Source organism: Bombina bombina, chromosome 1 (genome assembly GCF_027579735.1).
Source record: "Bombina bombina isolate aBomBom1 chromosome 1, aBomBom1.pri, whole genome shotgun sequence".
In the NCBI taxonomy this organism is placed as follows: Eukaryota; Metazoa; Chordata; class Amphibia; order Anura; family Bombinatoridae; genus Bombina; species Bombina bombina.
The window spans coordinates 919,600,911-919,618,898 of record NC_069499.1 but is presented as its reverse complement, the minus strand read 5'-3'; the positions used below and the strand labels follow the sequence as shown (position 1 = coordinate 919,618,898).

The following is a 17,988-nucleotide window of genomic DNA, read 5'->3' as shown; positions in this document are numbered from 1 at the left end:
TTCTGACACTTCTCTGCCAAACTCCTAGGACGAAAGGCAAAGAATGACTGGGGGATGAGAGAAGTGGGAGGAGTATTTAAGCCTTTGGCTGGGGTGTCTTTGCCTTCTCCTGGTGGCCAGGTTCTTATTTTCCCAAAAGTTATGAATGCTGCTGTGGACTCTTTTTATTTAGGAAGAAAATTATGCATTTCCCATTCATTATATATTGTGTCCATTTCTCCTGTTATGCTGTTATTCAGAAAATTGTGCTCATTCTAATCACCCCTTCAGCCTCTAACCCCACAACATGCTAGTCAGCAATTCCTTTTATCAGAGTAGAAAATCTTTTTTTTTTATTATTTATTGTGAGAAATGCATAAAGAGTCATATGTGCAATATACAATTGTGTGATGCGCAGATCATGAATAGTTTCATATGCATACAAGTGAATGTGATTCGCAGGCCGCCAATAGAATTCATTTTCATATCTTACATTTTTCAATATAAATAGTAAACACAAGAAGAAAAAAAATCAACACGTCAGAACACAGTAACCTAAAATTCCTGCGTAACAATTGAGTTCTAATATTAGAGAACAAATGATCCCCATATATCTGGACGTCTAGTTGACTGGGGGGAAAAACAAAACAAACAACAAGAAAACAACAAAAAACAGAGGCTCTCTCTCTTCCCCCACACCCCCACCCAGCGTGTCCGTCACACAAGGTCTACCTCAATATAGTTTTTCCACTAACAATTCGTCTCCGCATTGGTATAGGACACTCCACAGAAGATCATTTATATCTGTATGTAATTGACTACAGCAGAGGAAATAAGATAAATATACTCATAAGGCTTTTTAAAGGGTGTGTCCCTGGTGTGCCTTATTTAACAAACCCCTGTAAATTATGATGGCATAAAAAGCCAAAAAAACACACAAAGAGGCTGGCAAACTAGGGACAGGTTTATAGCAAAGATTGTGAGAGATTTCTACTTACTCCATGCAAGGGATGAGGCTATACCTACACAAATATAGTCCTTTAATTAATTAATTCATTAATGAAAAAATGCTGCTTTAAAACATATGAAAGACATTTTGTAGTTACATATGATTTTAGTATTAAGTGCAACATCATCAGATAATTACACCAACGTTTATTCAAATCCCCTTATTCTAGAGCATTGCATGTCTGTAACATTATTTTATTTCTATGATTATGTCCCAAAATTACTGCATTAATGTCTCTGTAGAAACACAAGAGTGGGAAGACTATAGGATGATTCTCATACATTGATTGAAAAGGTAAGAAATTAGGTTGCTATGTATTTGTCACTTTGTCACTCAATATGCCATAGAGACTGACGGTGTGTTTTGAGATCATGTCTTTGTTTAAGTGTCTGAGTGTCTATGCATTTTCAAATTTCGATATGAGACAGAACAAATCACAGAAGTCTAATTTCCTAACATTTTATTTCATGTTTCTATTTTTTGGTGATTTCACAGCTTCCTATGAGACAAGGTACTTAATGGTAGCTTCACCTCACGTGAGTTACCACTCTGTAAGACAGACGAGCGCTCCTCTGAAAAGAGGCTACTTAATCTTCTTCAAACCCAACACTGGATAACGTTTGCCTTTATTTCAGTTCCATTCTTTTCCAGCCACCTGATTTAAATTTCCCCTTTCTTTAAACTGTCCTATGTATTTCACCCAGAAGAATCTTTACTGTATTTTGCACTAAAACATTGAAAGCTAATTGAAGTCATCTGTTTTATCTGCCAGTACATTAGTGACCGCCAAATAACTCATATGTAAAAATATGAACCTTTAAAGTGATACTCCAGAATTGTTATTGTTTAAAAATATAGATAATCCCTTTATTGCCCATTCCCCAGTTTTGCATAACTAACAAGATTATATTAATATACTGTACTTTATATCTCTGTGATTACCTTCTATCTAAGCCTTTGCAGACTGGCCCCTTATCTCAGTTCTTTTGACAGACATATATTTTAGCCAATTAGTGCTGACTCATAAATAACTCAACAGGAGTGAGCACAATGTTATCTATATCTACCCCTAAAATGTGCTATTACCATTTCAAAAAAATGTAAAACCACACCATAAGGGATTTGTATCATTCCTTATTTACTACACATCTGAAAAGTAAATCTATACTAAAATATAAATAGAAGATGTGTGGGAACATTTTACATTTAAAGTATTGAGAATAACAAACTTTCACTTACCTTCTGTGGGCAAAACTCAGGCAGCATGACGCAGGTGGCACCCACCCATAGAGGGCACAGCAACTTATTAACGACCCCATGTACATGGTGAAGGGGAAGCACATGCAAGATAGAGTCATCCTTAGTCCAGGCCCATTCATTCAGTAAAGCAGTCACCTGTGCGGGGTATAATGGCAAGGAGCATGGTTTATATACTAGAGTCTCAGCTGTAGTATCATCACTCTTGGGGTACACAGCAAGATGAATAGACACATCACAGCCCACAGAGGGACTTTTTACATTTTGGAACAGCTATTTTAGCTGTCAACTAAGTACTTAAAACATTTTGAACAGAACAAATAGTAAAACACCTATTCATTTCTACTTTATCTAAACCTGACCGTTGATTAAGCAGAACTGAAGCCAAAAAGAGTAGTTATTTCTAATACTAGGTTCATAAAAATGTCATTTATTTAAAAGGTTTTGTTATTTAAAAAAAATAACTGTGCACCCTTACCTCTGTGTTTATTAGTTGTGTTGGGTTTTATGCTAAATTTAATAAGACTCTTACAGTTACAGCATACAAAAATATCAGGAAATGGAAGAGGATAGTAATCTGAACACATAGGTGTTATCTAAAGTATCTACAACAATCTTGATTTAGGTAGAACATACAATTTTAAACAACTTTCCAATTTACTTCTATTATCAAACGTGTTTCATTCTATTGTTATCATTTGTTGAAGGAGCAGCAGTGCACTACTGGTTTCTAACTGAACACATGGGTGAGCCAATGACAATCAGCATATATATGCAGCCACCATTCAGCAGCTAGAACCTCGTTTCTTTGCTGCTCCTGAACTTTCCTAGATAAATCTTATAGCAAAGGATAACAAGAGAAGGAAGCAAACTAAATAATGGAATTAAATTGGAAAGTTTAAAATTGTATTCTCTATCTAAATCGTGAATATCTAATTAAGACGTTACGGTCCTTTTAAGGAACAATAATGCCATCAATAAACTTTCATATTTCAGATAAAGCATGCAATGTTAAGGTTTTGTCAATGTACTTATATTATTAAATTAGATGCAAAAGAGCTAAAGACACGTGCATGCTCCTGAGCTCAAATTAGGCCACCTATGTTTACTCTTAACATACAAAGCAAACAGTCAATTTCAAAATAGAAGTAGCTTAGAAAGTTTTTTTATTTTTATAACATGCTCTGACTGAAAGATGAAATGTTAAAGGGGCAGAAAAGTCAAAATTAAACTTCTATGACTCAGACAGAAAATGCAATTTTAAATAACTTTCCAGTTATTGCTACTAACAGTTTGCTTTCTTGGTATCCACGTAGGCTCAGGAGCAGCAATGTACTATTGGGAGTTAGATGCTCATTGGCAGCTGCACATATATGCCTTGTTATTAGCTCCCCGGATGTGTTCAGCACCTCCCAGTAGTGCATAAATATGTTAATTTAGGAGCCAGTAAGAATATTTAGGAATTTTGGAGCAGTCGTATATATATATAGATATATGGAGAATAACCGAAACAGTTAGGAGTCAGGGGTAAAATTCTAGGAGCCAGTGGCTACCTGGCTCTTGGGTTTGTCAAGCCCTGGACTATATAGAGAATAACCGAAACAGTTAGGAGTCAGGGTTAAAATTATAGGAGCCAGTGGCTACCTGGCTCTTGGGTTTGTCGAGCCCTGGACTATATAGATATATGGAGAATAACCGAAACAGTAAGGAGTCAGGGGTAAAATTATAGGAGCCAGTGGCTACCTGGCTCTTAGTTTTGTCGAGCCCTGGACTATATAGATATATGGAGAATAACCGAAACAGTTAGGAGTCAGGGGTAAAATTCTAGGAGCCAGTGGCTACCTGGCTCTTGGGTTTGTCGAGCCCTGGACTATATAGATATATGGAGAATAACCAAAACAGTTAGGAGTCAGGGGTAAAATTATAGGAGCCAGTGGCTACCTGGCTCTTGGGTTTGTCGAGCCCTGGACTATATAGATATATGGAGAATAACCAAAACAGTTAGGAGTCAGGGGTAAAATTATAGGAGCCAGTGGCTACCTGGCTCTTGGGTTTGTCGAGCCCTGGACTATATAGATATATGGAGAATAACCAAAACAGTTAGGAGTCAGGGGTAAAATTCTAGGAGCCTGTAGCTCCCTGGTTTTTCGAGCCCTGATTAGAAAATGAAGCAAATTTGATAATTAAAGTAAAATGGAAAGTTATTTAAAATGTATGCTCTATCTGAATCATAAAAGAACATTTCTGGGTTTTATGTCCCATTTTGGCTTTATTGTCCTTTTAAGCCCACAGTTTTGTGTATATTTTAAACTGACATAAAAATATAAGAATATAAACCATCTTGAGAACATAATATGAACACATTTTATATGGTACACTACTCATAGGGAAAGCGGGAGAGGGCCGTTCTCCCCCCCCCTCTATTTATATTTCTTAGATTATCATGGCACAGTATACCAATGGATAATTATTTAATTTAATGTTTCTAACCAGGTAAGCTTTAAAGAATTTATTTTTGTTGTTGTTTAATTTGGTTTCAAAATAATATAAAAATGAGAGACACTGGTTTTGAGATAGGAACCAATAAATAGTAATTACAACAGGGTATCTTAACTTTTATTACTGTGAAATGTGATGTTTCATGCTGCAGCCTTTTACTGTGGAATCTGCAACAGCAGCTCACTTTCAAATACAGAACCTCATCAGGACCCACTAACTAGCCAGACGATCAGAATATTTATACTAACTACAGCATAGATGCATTAACAATAGTAACTGGGCCTGGGTTATTTAAAGGCCAATCAACAACGCTAGTCACACGACCCATCTGTGCAGCAAGCACTGCTCATTGGCTCAGCTGCAGTTTCTGCTTAGGACCAGCAGTTCTCTTTGGGTCCTGGTAGTTATTTCAACTATGATGCCCTCTAATCTGTACTTTAAAGTGACTATAAAGTTTAGTAGTTTAATACACAGTATATACAATTATTTATAAAAACACTTTAATTCATTAAAATATTTAAAGACACTTCCTTTGTAAAATATTTACCATTTAGTAAACATTGCTCCGCCCGCATCTCAAACTTGTTTTAGCTGAGTGATGACGAATCTCACTTCATCTAATCGTTGCGTGCCCCACTTGGGGCATGCAACAATTGGATGAAGCCTGATTTGTCATCGCTCAGCTAAATCAAGTATGAGATACTGGCGGAGGAACGGCACAATGTTTACCATCACTAAATGGTAAATATTTTACAAAGGGAGTGTCTTTAAATATTTTAATGAATTAAAGTGTCAATGTTTTTATAAATAATTTTATATACTGTGTATTAAACTACTAAACTTTACATTCACTTTAACACAGACTCTGAAAATCTGCTCTGACAATTGGAACATTTGAACATAGATATCAATACTGTATATTACAATTGATACAAGGTTCAGCCTATTGAACTTATACAAGAGATGACAGCTGATTGTCAGTACATTTTAAGATATTCATAATTCTTAATTCAGCAAAGAAATATGTTCTGAAGGAAACAGTTATCATGCTTTTATTCACTTCATTTGAATGGATCAGGAGTGTACAGAATTTAGTTTGATGGGATCTACTTTTTTTAAACGTTGTTGGTGTGATGATACACTGCATAAACTTAAAGTGAATGTCAACTTTCATGAATCAGTGCCCGGTTTTTAAAAAAAACTATTAAAAACAGGGGCACTTTCATTCATGAAAGTTTATTTTGCACCGGATTTTACAAATACTTACCTTCTTCTCCTCAACACCGGATCGCCGATCCCACGCCTGCAGCTCCTCTGTACTTCGTCAGAAATAACGAAATCGTCTCTCTCTAATCACGGCTTCCCACCCAGGAGCGTTCATCTGGTAATGCTACGCCGTGATTGGAGGAAGCCTGTTAGCCATTGCTGTATTAGTACAGCAGGAAGAAGCAGGCGGGGCGAGGGGCGATCCGGTGTTGAGGAGAAGAAGGTAAGTATTTGTAAAATCCGGTGCAAAATAAACTTTCATGAATGAAAGTGCCCCTGTTTTTAATAGTTTTTTTTAAAAACCGGGCACTGATTCATGAAAGTTGACATTCACTTTAAGTTTATGCAGTGTATCATCACACCAACAACGTTTAAAAAAAGTAGATCCCATCAAACTAAATTCTGTACACTCCTGATCCATTCAAATGAAGTGAATAAAAGCATGATAACTGTTTCCTTCAGAACATATTTCTTTGCTGAATTAAGAAGAAGGTAAGTATTTGTAAAATCCGGTGCAATGTAAACTTTCATGAATGAAAGTGCCCCTGTTTTTAATAGTTTTTTTAAAAAATGGGTACTGATTCATGAAAGTTAACATTCACTTTAAAGGGATATTGTACTATGACATAGTTTTCCCCTTTAATATACTCCCAAATGTCCAATTTATCTGCTTGAGTGTAGCCTTGTTGTCTGTAAACTAAAGCCCAGATTGGCTCCTCTAAATAAGGCAAATGCTGGGTGGAGTTTGGCTATTGATAAATAATTGCAGTTAAAATGATGTTAATTTGTTTTAAAAACATTAAGACTTAGCTGGTTATTCTACAGAAACACAACAGAAATGTCTTGTAATTACAATATATTTACTGTCCCTTTAAATTGGTAACAAATAGCTCCATTGCCTCTATTTGGTACTTTAATATAGATGCTTTAGAACTTTGGAACCTACACTAAAAATGGCAATACTGAAGTATTGGCTATAGAAAATCATCGTAAATCTATGTCTAAATGTAAACAAGATCCTCCAGCAGCAGAAATCAACCTACTGGGGGGGGGGGGGTAGAGAGAGAACCCATCAAGTTTGAAATGGTGTTCATTTAGCATATTTGTATTTAATTACCTCGTATCATTTGCTAGCCTTGAGCATGCGCATTCTGCTCACCAAATGTCATGATCTTGTGATGAATCACAGCTTACTTAAAGGGATATGAAACCCAAAAAATATTTTGTGGTTCTGACAGGGCATACAATTTTAAAATAGTTTCCTATTTACTTTATTATCAAATTTGCTTTCGTTCCCAGGATATTCTTTGGTGAAGAGATACTTAGGTAGTCATCTGGAGCGCAATATAAAACATTCTTGCAAAACTGCTGCCATATGGTGCTCCAGAAATGGGCCTGCTCTTAAAGGGACAGTCTAGTCAAAATTAAACTTTCATGATTCAGATAGGGAATGCAATTTTAAACAACTTTCCAATTCCCTTTTATCATAAAATTTGCTTTGTTCTCTTGGTATTCTTTGTTGAAAGCTAAATCTAGGTAGGGTTATATGCTAATTTCTAAAACCCGCCCCTTTATTTCAATGCATTTGGCAGTTTTTCACAGCTAGAGGGCATAAGTTCATGTGTGCCATACAGATAACGTGATCACACACGTAGATTTACAAGTGAGAGGGCACTGATTGGCTAAATGCAAGTCTGTCAAAAGAACTGAAATAAGGGGGCAGTCTGCAAAGGCTTAGATATAAGGTAATCAGAGAAGTAAAAAGTGTATTAATATAACTGTGTTGGTTATGCAGAAGAGGGGAATGGGTAATAAAGGGATTATCTATCTTTTAAAGCAATATTTTTTTTTTTTAAATGTATAATTTTGCTTATTTTTAAATAACATTGCTCTGATTTTCAGACTCCTAACCAAGCCCCAAAGTTTTATGAGAATACCGTCAGCTACCTACTCCAGCTTGCTCCTGTTTGTGTAAAGGGTCTTTTCATATGCAAAAGAAGGGGGAGGGGGAGGGTCTTATTTCCCACTTGCTGTGGGCTTTCCAACTGCCTTTTCAACAGAGCTAAACTGAAAGCTTCTAAGTACGTTTTTAAACCATTTTATACTGGATTTTTATATTAGTATCTGTGCATATTATTCTTTATAGTAGTGTCTATTACATGCAGTTATATAAAAATGAGTGTATACTTTCCCTTTAAGCAGTGGCTATTTAAAAACAACTGCAGTAAACAATGTGACTTAGCTGACATTATTCTATAGCAAGACAACAGACGTATCTTGTAAGTACAAGCTGTTTACTGTAACTTTAACCAAAATACCAACTCCTGCACTTGATTCCATAGTTGTGGTGTAGAATATACTTATCAAAAGCACATTTTATGCATTTCTTTTAACTTGAAGCCATCAGCACTGACAACAAGAAAATCACACAACAATCTTATCACTTACAAATGGGCAACAACAATCTACCTTTTAAAGACACCTGCTAAAAACGCTTTTATTCCAAACAACATTCTCAGTCTGTGTGGAAATAATATAGATTTGTAGTTTGCAGGCACATCAGGAAAAATGTCCACTTGTATACAAATCCAGTCGCTATGTGTATTGCCAGCTACTTGCCTCCTTTGTGTGTCACCCTGAACCAATCACAAATGCTGTAACAAATACAGCATGTCAATCACCCCAAAAAAAATGTTGTATGATTTTCAAAATACATGGTCATTAAAAAGGGTTAATGGACATAGCAAAAGATTAAGCATCAAACAAGACAACGTAACTGTGTAAATTGTATGCAAAATAGATAGCAAACACCTCTGCATAAAAATATGCAAACTAAATTAGAATAAATAAATATAGGTAAAGCCATTGAGTAAATAACAAAAGTTAGCAGTATCAGTAGTACTTGCTTGTTCTTCAGAACACGGTTCCACCTATTAAAACAACAGAGTGTTGGGTGCATCCTGTATTGCACACAGCTGCTTACACTGACCACCTGCTGTGTGCACACTAATGTAGAGGTGTTTTATAAATGTTGCCTTGTGCCTCAGAGCTGTTCCTCTGCCACAGGTATAGGATGTTTACAGAGAAGCAGAAGCCTTATGTTGAGCGGAATGTAAGGATGTAGAATATCAATCAGCGGAACTGATACAGACGTATGAGGCATTATGTACCAGGCGATCATTTACTTACATAGTGTAGGGAAAAAAACAAGACAGGTTGTTTTTGTGGTAGAAACACTGCAATGTTTATTTATATATGACATAAGGCTTTTTATATTTCAAAAGAAAAACAGCTGGTTTGTCTGCACCATATAGTAACAAGTACCAGCTTTACTTGAAAGACTGATTATTTGGACCACAGAATATCTATATTTTTACACAAGCTGTTATATAAAGATAGAGAAAATAACTGTCAAACTTAAAAAAAGAAAAAGATTTCAGAGCAGTAATTTACTGTTATATTGTCTAGTAAAATTATAAACATATAAAGTTGTCTATAAAAGTAATATGTCTATGGTATTTACAAAATTACATTTTCTAAATATACTTTCTTTAAAAAAATGCCTCGTATATACAATTTAATTAATGTTAGTTTAACTGACCTCCTTCCACACACCCTTGTCTAAACTTCCATGGCTCAGATGAATGCAATTTTAAGAGACTTTGCAATTTAATTTTATGATCAAATTGACTTTGTTCTCTTGGTATCCTGTATTAGAAAGCACATGTACATGGGGCGGAGCCTGGCAGCAGTTAAGATGGCTGCGTAACTCCGGTGCTCTGCGAAGCAGACCTCTTAAAGCACTTTTCCTGGGCAGTTAAAATAAGCCCTTCTGCTTAAGCTCAGTGATCCGGAGCTGACCTACAGACCTGAGAACCTGGGATCAAAGCCTTAACTTACATCTCTCCTTTTACGGCATTGCCCGCGCAGTACAAGAGGTGAGAGTAAGCACAGGACAGCGTTAACACATTTTCAGATATATTTCTAACCACACTCCACCCGGCTCATAGTCACACAACCTGACTTAATCCTCAGCCTTACCGGCCCATCAAACATCAGCAAAGTTGGGCTATATGTGTCTCAGAAACTTAGACTTTGTCTTACACTGATCTCGGTGCCATCTTGGCGGTCCTCCTTCACTTACATTAGACGCCACTTAAACTCTGTGCTGACCGCCCTGCTGCCGCTTTCCTTGATGATACCATCCTGCTCTGCGCACAGACTAACACACTAGAGATTTTACCTTCTCTTCACGGATTGTGTGAGACTCGAGGGGAATAGCTGCGCTGCGCCTCCTAGAACAGCGTTACACAGAGCGCCATTTTTACACCCTCTTTTGGGGCGAATAGAGCCCACGCGCTAAGATCCGTAACAGACAGCATTTTCTGCTGATATTGGATATTGAGACCGAAATTCAGCAGGGCATTACTACATAAAACTTAACAGCAAATTCAGCATCAATGTTGTTAGCAGACCACACAATCCTTATATACTCTTCATATACTACTCAGCCTTTAATGCCTTATTTACTACTGAAATATTGTCTGCATGACAGTAGGGAGTAATGACCATTTTTTTATCTAACTGAGTAACAGTGTGGGCTGGAAATTGTCCTATTTCTCCTATTACAGTGATTTAAAATACACTGTACACGCGGGCTATAAGTACGCATCAGGCAATAGTTAGATTGAACTCCCAATTTGCCTGCTACAATTTAATTCAACACAGTTCATCACATAGCTACCCTACCTCCCTAAAACTTGATGACAGCTAGAAGACAAACAAAATCTCACACCATGTCCTCATTTTTTGCCACGGAACATACAACTCCTCTGCCAAGCTCTTCTAATAAAAGCACTCCTTCACGTAGCCCAGGAGGTCATATAACTGAACCATCGGCGACTATAGCCATAACTGACAATACTTCTGCCTCCTTACTGTCTAACTTTGCGACAAAGCAAGAGATATCTGACATATTTGGAACCTGTCTCCGAGAGGAGTTAACGGAACTAAAACAGGACCTACATAATCTAGGCTCTAGAGTCGAAATGCTAGAGGCAAAGACTGAAGAAGTAAGAGATTACATTCAGAGACTAGATGATAAGACTTCATCCCATCAGGAAACAATAACAGCACTTATGGATAAGATCGATGATTTAGAAAATAGGAGCAGACGGAAGAACCTTATATTGCGTGGAATTCCTGAGTCCATTCTACCAAGAGACTTTCCTGAGTACTTGCAATCTTTCTTTAACTCCATAAAAGAATCTGCCTACCCAAATGACATCTTATGGGTTAGCGCTCACAGGACGTTTAGACCCAAACCTCCAGAAAATGACCCACCCAGAGACGTCATTATTAGATTCAAAAACTTACTTGAAAAGGAGATGCTACTCAATCAATCAAGAAAACACCAGCCCATCAAATTTAGAGGCAATGTAGTTCAAGTCTACCAAGACCTTTCTATGAGAATTCTACAAATGAGAAAATAATTCCTCCCACTTACATCTCTGCTCCGAAACAGGAAGATCTCTTACAGATGGGGATTCCCCGTGCAACTGTTGGATATACAGAATGATAGGAGATATATTTGCCACATTCCATCCTTTTGCAAAGATTTAGGTATAGACCAGCCATCAATAGAATCCTCTGTACCTCCTTCCCCTTCAGGCACTACCTAAAAGAACAAAGATGAACACTACAAAATGGCAAACTAAATTACCACGCAAGACTTCCGAACAGAGACAAGCGGGAGAGATCAGAGGCACTCCACCACAGACTTCCCTTCACTCCTTTAGCCCCGAGGAGGGCTGACTTTGTGGACTCTCTTGCAGAACTTAATACCAAACCGGGTTCCCCCGATGTACACACTTTCTGGTTAAGGTATACCACCTGATCAGGTACCGCAGATCATCCCCCCCTTAGTATGGTGCCAATGCTGTTCTTACCCTTAATTATCCCCAGGTCACCTTAAGTCATGTAGACTTTTATTATCTACAACACTCCCCAGGATTTTAATGATGTCCCTCCCCCATAGTTTTATGGGAAAGAGGGTTTAAAGTAATATAACTTTTTATTAAGAGGTCTGCTTTCTCCACCCCCCCTAGAATTTTTACTCTAATTTATGTCTAATTCTAGACTTAGAGATGTGTATATTTTGTTTTTTGCTTATGTTGCAGTTTCTGAAGTTAACTCAAAGTTATTGGTTTATTGTATTTACCTATGCTATGCATGCTATGTAAAATTGTCTATTTCATGTGCAACAGAGGTCTCACAGCTTAACTTACAATTCTTTGGTCAATTATATACCCTGATCATTACAATCTGTTACACACACATGCCTCCACCATGACATACCAACACTCTAAAAAACCCAGTTTTCTGATTATTTTATCGCAAAATGCAAAAGGATTGAACTCTCCCTGTAAAGGCGTTATCTGCTTTAGCAAAATGTGGGGCAGATATTATTTATTTACAAGAGACCCATTTTAAAAGGCACAGTTGGCCAAAATACTTTGGCCGTATATATACCCAACATTTTCACAGCTCTGGCCCCACTAAAAAATGGGGGGTAAGCATCTTAATTAAAAAGACACTACCCTTTACATTGATCAATAAAACAGTAGACACGGAGGGCAGATTTTTAGGCTTGATGGGACTTCTCTACGGACAGCCTATAACCCTTGTTAACATCTACGCACCAAATAGTACCCCAAAACCCTTTATTACCAAAATGTTTAACAGACTCCTAGATATATCTAAGGTCCGGTTTATTTGGGAGGAGACTTGAAAGGGATTACACGTTTTACTCTTATCCAAATATTTTATTGCTCCACACAAAGATCTATATTAGGATCTCTAAAGCCAATCTAATCATCTTTATTTTTATTGCTCTACTCAAATAGCCATAAGATGAGTTCCAACAAACCTTATTACACATACAGAGAGACTATATAGATGCCAATAACATTAACAAGATATGATCCCCTAATATGTCAACAGCATATGAGATGCCAATAATATTAACAAGATATGATCCCATAATATGTCAACAGCATAAGAGACACTTGACTTAGCAACCTCTCCATCTGGGAAATATCTAACAGAATAAGTTAGAAAGTAACCGAAGCCTGACTCTTCATAAGAATATAAACACAATTTAAAATGTGTATAGAGGTAACATAATCCCAATACCAACAACATGATTACACCTCATAACAAATTTAAATTCACAATTCCCCAAAAGACAACTAATCAATTAGATCGATAAAAGTACCCATTGATCTCACAATCTACATAAATACATTCATATACTTGTATGAGACAAGTTTCCTTCATATCCACATCAGATTTCAAAAAACTCCTATCATAGTGCGCACATGGTTAACTAATTTTTATACCAGGCACATTTAGATAGAAAATAAGACTTCCAATACCCAATATTGCACATGACAAAAAGAGAATACAGGTTGATACAAATGTACTCCTTCTATAGATTTTCTAACCAATCATAGATGCATTGTAAAAAAGTTTTTCTTTATACTACATATCTTTTATATTTTTATCCTAAAAAGTTTTTTAGAAAGTTTCCAAAAGTTCCTTTAAGGTTTTTAGATCTCTATTTATTAGATTATGTATTTTTCGATATATATATATATTTTCCAATATATATAAACTGTGTATTTTACAATATACACTCTCTGTACCGTGATCCCTACATTGATTTTGTTCACTAGACAAATACCAAGGTTAACACTTTTTGTCCCTTTGAATTTGAATAGGCTAGGATACACACCACTTCCGGTTTAACCATGACCGGTAAGGTGCAACATCCGGCTCAATCTTACCGGATGTTAAAGTATCTTAATTTTTCCGGCTACTTCCGGTTCAGAAACGTACCGGTATTTTGTCATATATTTCATGCCAAGTTGTAAAACTGGCTCTACATGTGGGATAACAGCTTTCTGCCCCTCCAGATCTGATTGGTACAGAGTAAATACCACTTCCGCCTCACCCATAACATCCGATATAGCTTAACCGGATGTTTACATCTCAGCGGCCATTTCCGGTTAAAAAAAAAAAAAAAAAAACACCGGCAAACCATAACATTTGACCCCACAGCTAACTACTAAGGCACATAACACGAATAAACACATTAGGAACAACATAGACAATGTTTAATAAACATAGACATAGACAAACTCTAAATAAAAGCCTTATCTAAATGATACAGAGACAAATGTGAACTTTTTTTATTTATTTATTTATTTATTTATTTTTTTTATACAGATGAGCACTTCCGGCTCAACACTTCCGGTACCACATTTTTGGCGCGAAATTTTGGCGCGAAATTTTGGCGCAAAAATTTGGCGCAATTTCAATGCAATTTGATTGGTTAGAGAAAGGTATAAAGTCTTCAGCTCACCCACACCATACTATAGTCTTGATAAAGGCCTCTCTTGAGGGCCGAAACGCGTTGACAGAGCTATGGTGAGCTATTTATTCCTTGATTGTTGAATTATAATACAGTATTACACTATTGTTATTATCTTTTATTTTCAGGGTTTGAAGATTCCCTAGGATTATTTTTATTTATATTTTTGTATTTTTGCTTATTTTTATTTTTATTTTTTATTTTTATACAGCAAATAATTTTTCTACATGGAAACATAACCCCTCCACATAAGCCCCCTTTTTGGGATCACTCTCACTAGTTTGTGCACATACTAATCATTTATTTTTTGTTTTTTATCTTTTGGATATTTTACATCTTTTTTGGACTTATTTTTATCACTATTTTGGATTGACTTCACGGATTATTCTTTGTCACCATATTTTGATAGACCTTTTTTTCTACCTTCATTTTGATGTTTTTTAAATGTCTCTTTGAAATGTTTTTTGCAAAGCTTTTTTAATAGAACTTTTGAATCTGCTGGATTTGCACTATTCATTTATACCACGTTTTTGGACAACACTTAAATTTGGACAGTTTATTTTTTGGATACACATGTGAAAATCTATTTATATCTCTTAACTTTGAGAAGGGATTTTTGGACACTACTTAACCTTTTTTTATATATCTCTTAACTTTGAGAAGGGATTATTGGACATTATTTACTTTTCATTGTTTTTTATTATTTTTTATTGTTTATTATTTTCAGATTTATGCCAACACAACTATATATGAGACGAATTTTATGAGACATTATACATACAGCTAAAAAGCAAAACACGCGTGTTTTTATAGATATTTATGTGTTTATGTGTTTTTACACATTATTTCTTGCCGTTCTGTTAAAATATATTTTAAACGACACCCTTGTTTTATATGTTTAATATGTATTAAATGCTTTTATGTATCAACTGTGCCACTCTTAGATCTTATATCTAGATATCAAAACCTACACATCTATACAGCACAACTACCATAATTGTAGCTGAGCTATAGCGCTATACAATTTCTCAGACAGAATACCATATTTTCACACCTATACCGCACCAGACCTCGCCAAGATTTGGCGCTCCTTTCTAAACCACGTTTTAGACCCATTTTAAAAGGCACAGTTGGCCAAAATACTTTGGCCGTATATATACCCAACATTTTCACAGCTCTGGCCCCACTAAAAAATGGGGGGTAAGCATCTTAATTAAAAAGACACTACCCTTTACATTGATCAATAAAACAGTAGACACGGAGGGCAGATTTTTAGGCTTGATGGGACTTCTCTACGGACAGCCTATAACCCTTGTTAACATCTACGCACCAAATAGTACCCCAAAACCCTTTATTACCAAAATGTTTAACAGACTCCTAGATATATCTAAGGTCCGGTTTATTTGGGAGGAGACTTGAAAGGGATTACACGTTTTACTCTTATCCAAATAAATCCTATAGCCGTATAGATTACATTTTCACTAATCAGATGGGATAATCCCAATTTACTAAATGTACGATCTCGCCCACCCCATGGTCAGACCATTCTGCGGTCCAACTACATATCAATTGGCCAGAATGTACTAACAACACTTACCACTGGACATTGGACGATACACTCCTGGGTAACGTTGAGCATGTTACTAAGCTAAATAACACCCTGACTGAATATTTTATTATCAATACTCCCTCAACACCTAATCCATTCTCCGTATGGGAGGCGCACAAGTGTTTTCCTCCAAGGCGAATTTATCAAATTAAAGACCCTAGTTAACAAGGTACAGCGACAGACATATCAAGACCTTACGTCCACGCTTTCACACTTAATCTTTCAACAAAAACAATACCCAACAGATTCCTCTATCCTTTCCAAAATTGCAGACACGCGAAAGACATTAGATGATTTCCTACAAATAGAATACGACACATTAAAAAGAAAGACAAACAGTTTATTTCACTATGAAAGTAACAAAGCGGGAAAATACCTGGCGAGAACACTTAGAAAGCGAAATCTCAAATCACACATATATGAATTACAAACCCCGGGTAAACCTCCCCAGAAAACCAATTACAGGACCTCAACTCAAACATTACCCCACAGGAGATAGCAATAGCCATACAGGATCTGAAATTAGGTAAAAGCCCAGGCCCAGATGGTTTCTCTGCAAGATATTATCAGACATTTAGGGAAACCCTGATACCTCATTTAACAAAGCTGTTCAATAAGATAGCAGATGGAGCAACATTTCCCACTTCTATGTTAGAGGCGCATGTAGTGGTTATTGCAAAACCTGGCAAGCCATCCACAACACCCTGAAATTTCCAACCAAAATCATTATTAAATTTAGATATTAAACTCTATGCTAAAATACTTACAACCAGATTAAACAAGATTATCCCAGATATTATTCATACCAATCAAGTAGGTTTCACCCCCCGAAGAGAGGCCAGAGAAAACACCACTAAAATAATAAACATTGTTGAATTTGCTACAAAGAACCACATTCCTTCTATAATTCTGTCCGTAGATGCCGAAAAGTCTTTTGATCGGTTAAGCTGGCCCTTTCTTACTCACTCCTTGCAGAGATTTAGGTTAAATGATCAATTTATCCATAAGATCTTTGCTTTGTACAATGCTCCTACGTCCAAAATAAAATTAAATGACTCTCTATCCCCTCCTTTTCATATAAACAACGGGACTAGACAGGGATGCCCACTTTCCCCTATGCTGTTTATTATGGCAATGGAAGTTCTAGCAACTTATATTAGGACTACACCCTCGATCACCGGTATCACTATAGGACCGCAAGAGTATAAGACTTCTTTATATGCAGACAACATTATCCTTACACTCACGAACCCTTCTACTACTATTCCCTCCTTACTTCTTCTTTTTCAGAAATATGGGACTATGTCCAATTTCCGCATTAATAACACCAAATCTGAATATATTGTTTTAAAGACAACGCCTGAAGACTTACAAATACTTAACTTGCATCAATTTAAACACCAACCGGTAGCACTTAAATATTTAGGGATATTGATTACTCCATATCTACATAAACTAGTTTCCTTAAACTTTGACCCTCTGAAAAAACATATCATCTACCTTGAATTCCTGGTCCAATAAACTGATCTCTTGGTTGGGTGGGGTGAACACCGTTAAAATGATAATACTCCTTAAAATTCTCTACATTCTACAAGCACTACCCATTCCTATCCCTGATGCCACTATCTACCTTCTTCAAAAACTTATTAACTCATACATTTGGAATCATAAACGCCCACGGGTCGCTACTCAAACTTTATACCGTACTAAACTAGAGGGGGGACTTGGAGTCCCAAACCTCTTACTGTATCGTTTTGCAACATTTATGACTAGAATAGTAGATTGGTGTAGACATGCTAGTCATAAGGAGTGGGTGGGCTTGGAGCATGAACTTTTAAATGGAGGCCAGCTGGGCGGTAGATGCTGGCTCAAAAAAAAAAAAACGTGAACAGAATCCCTTAGATTCCCCTCTCCTGATTAGAGAAACATGCAATG

General features: G+C 36.5%; 1 protein-coding gene across 2 annotated transcripts in view; it reads right to left on the bottom strand.

The window, feature by feature from the left end:
• The window catches only part of ACSF3 (acyl-CoA synthetase family member 3), a 123,370-nt gene that overhangs the window by 93,415 nt on the left and 11,967 nt on the right, over window positions 1-17,988 (bottom strand). For both annotated transcript variants that reach the window (XM_053719679.1, XM_053719335.1), the window contains exon 3: window positions 2,228-2,383. In XM_053719679.1, coding sequence (XP_053575654.1) covers window positions 2,228-2,383 — 156 coding nt within the window. The remainder of the gene's footprint in view (window positions 1-2,227; window positions 2,384-17,988) is intronic.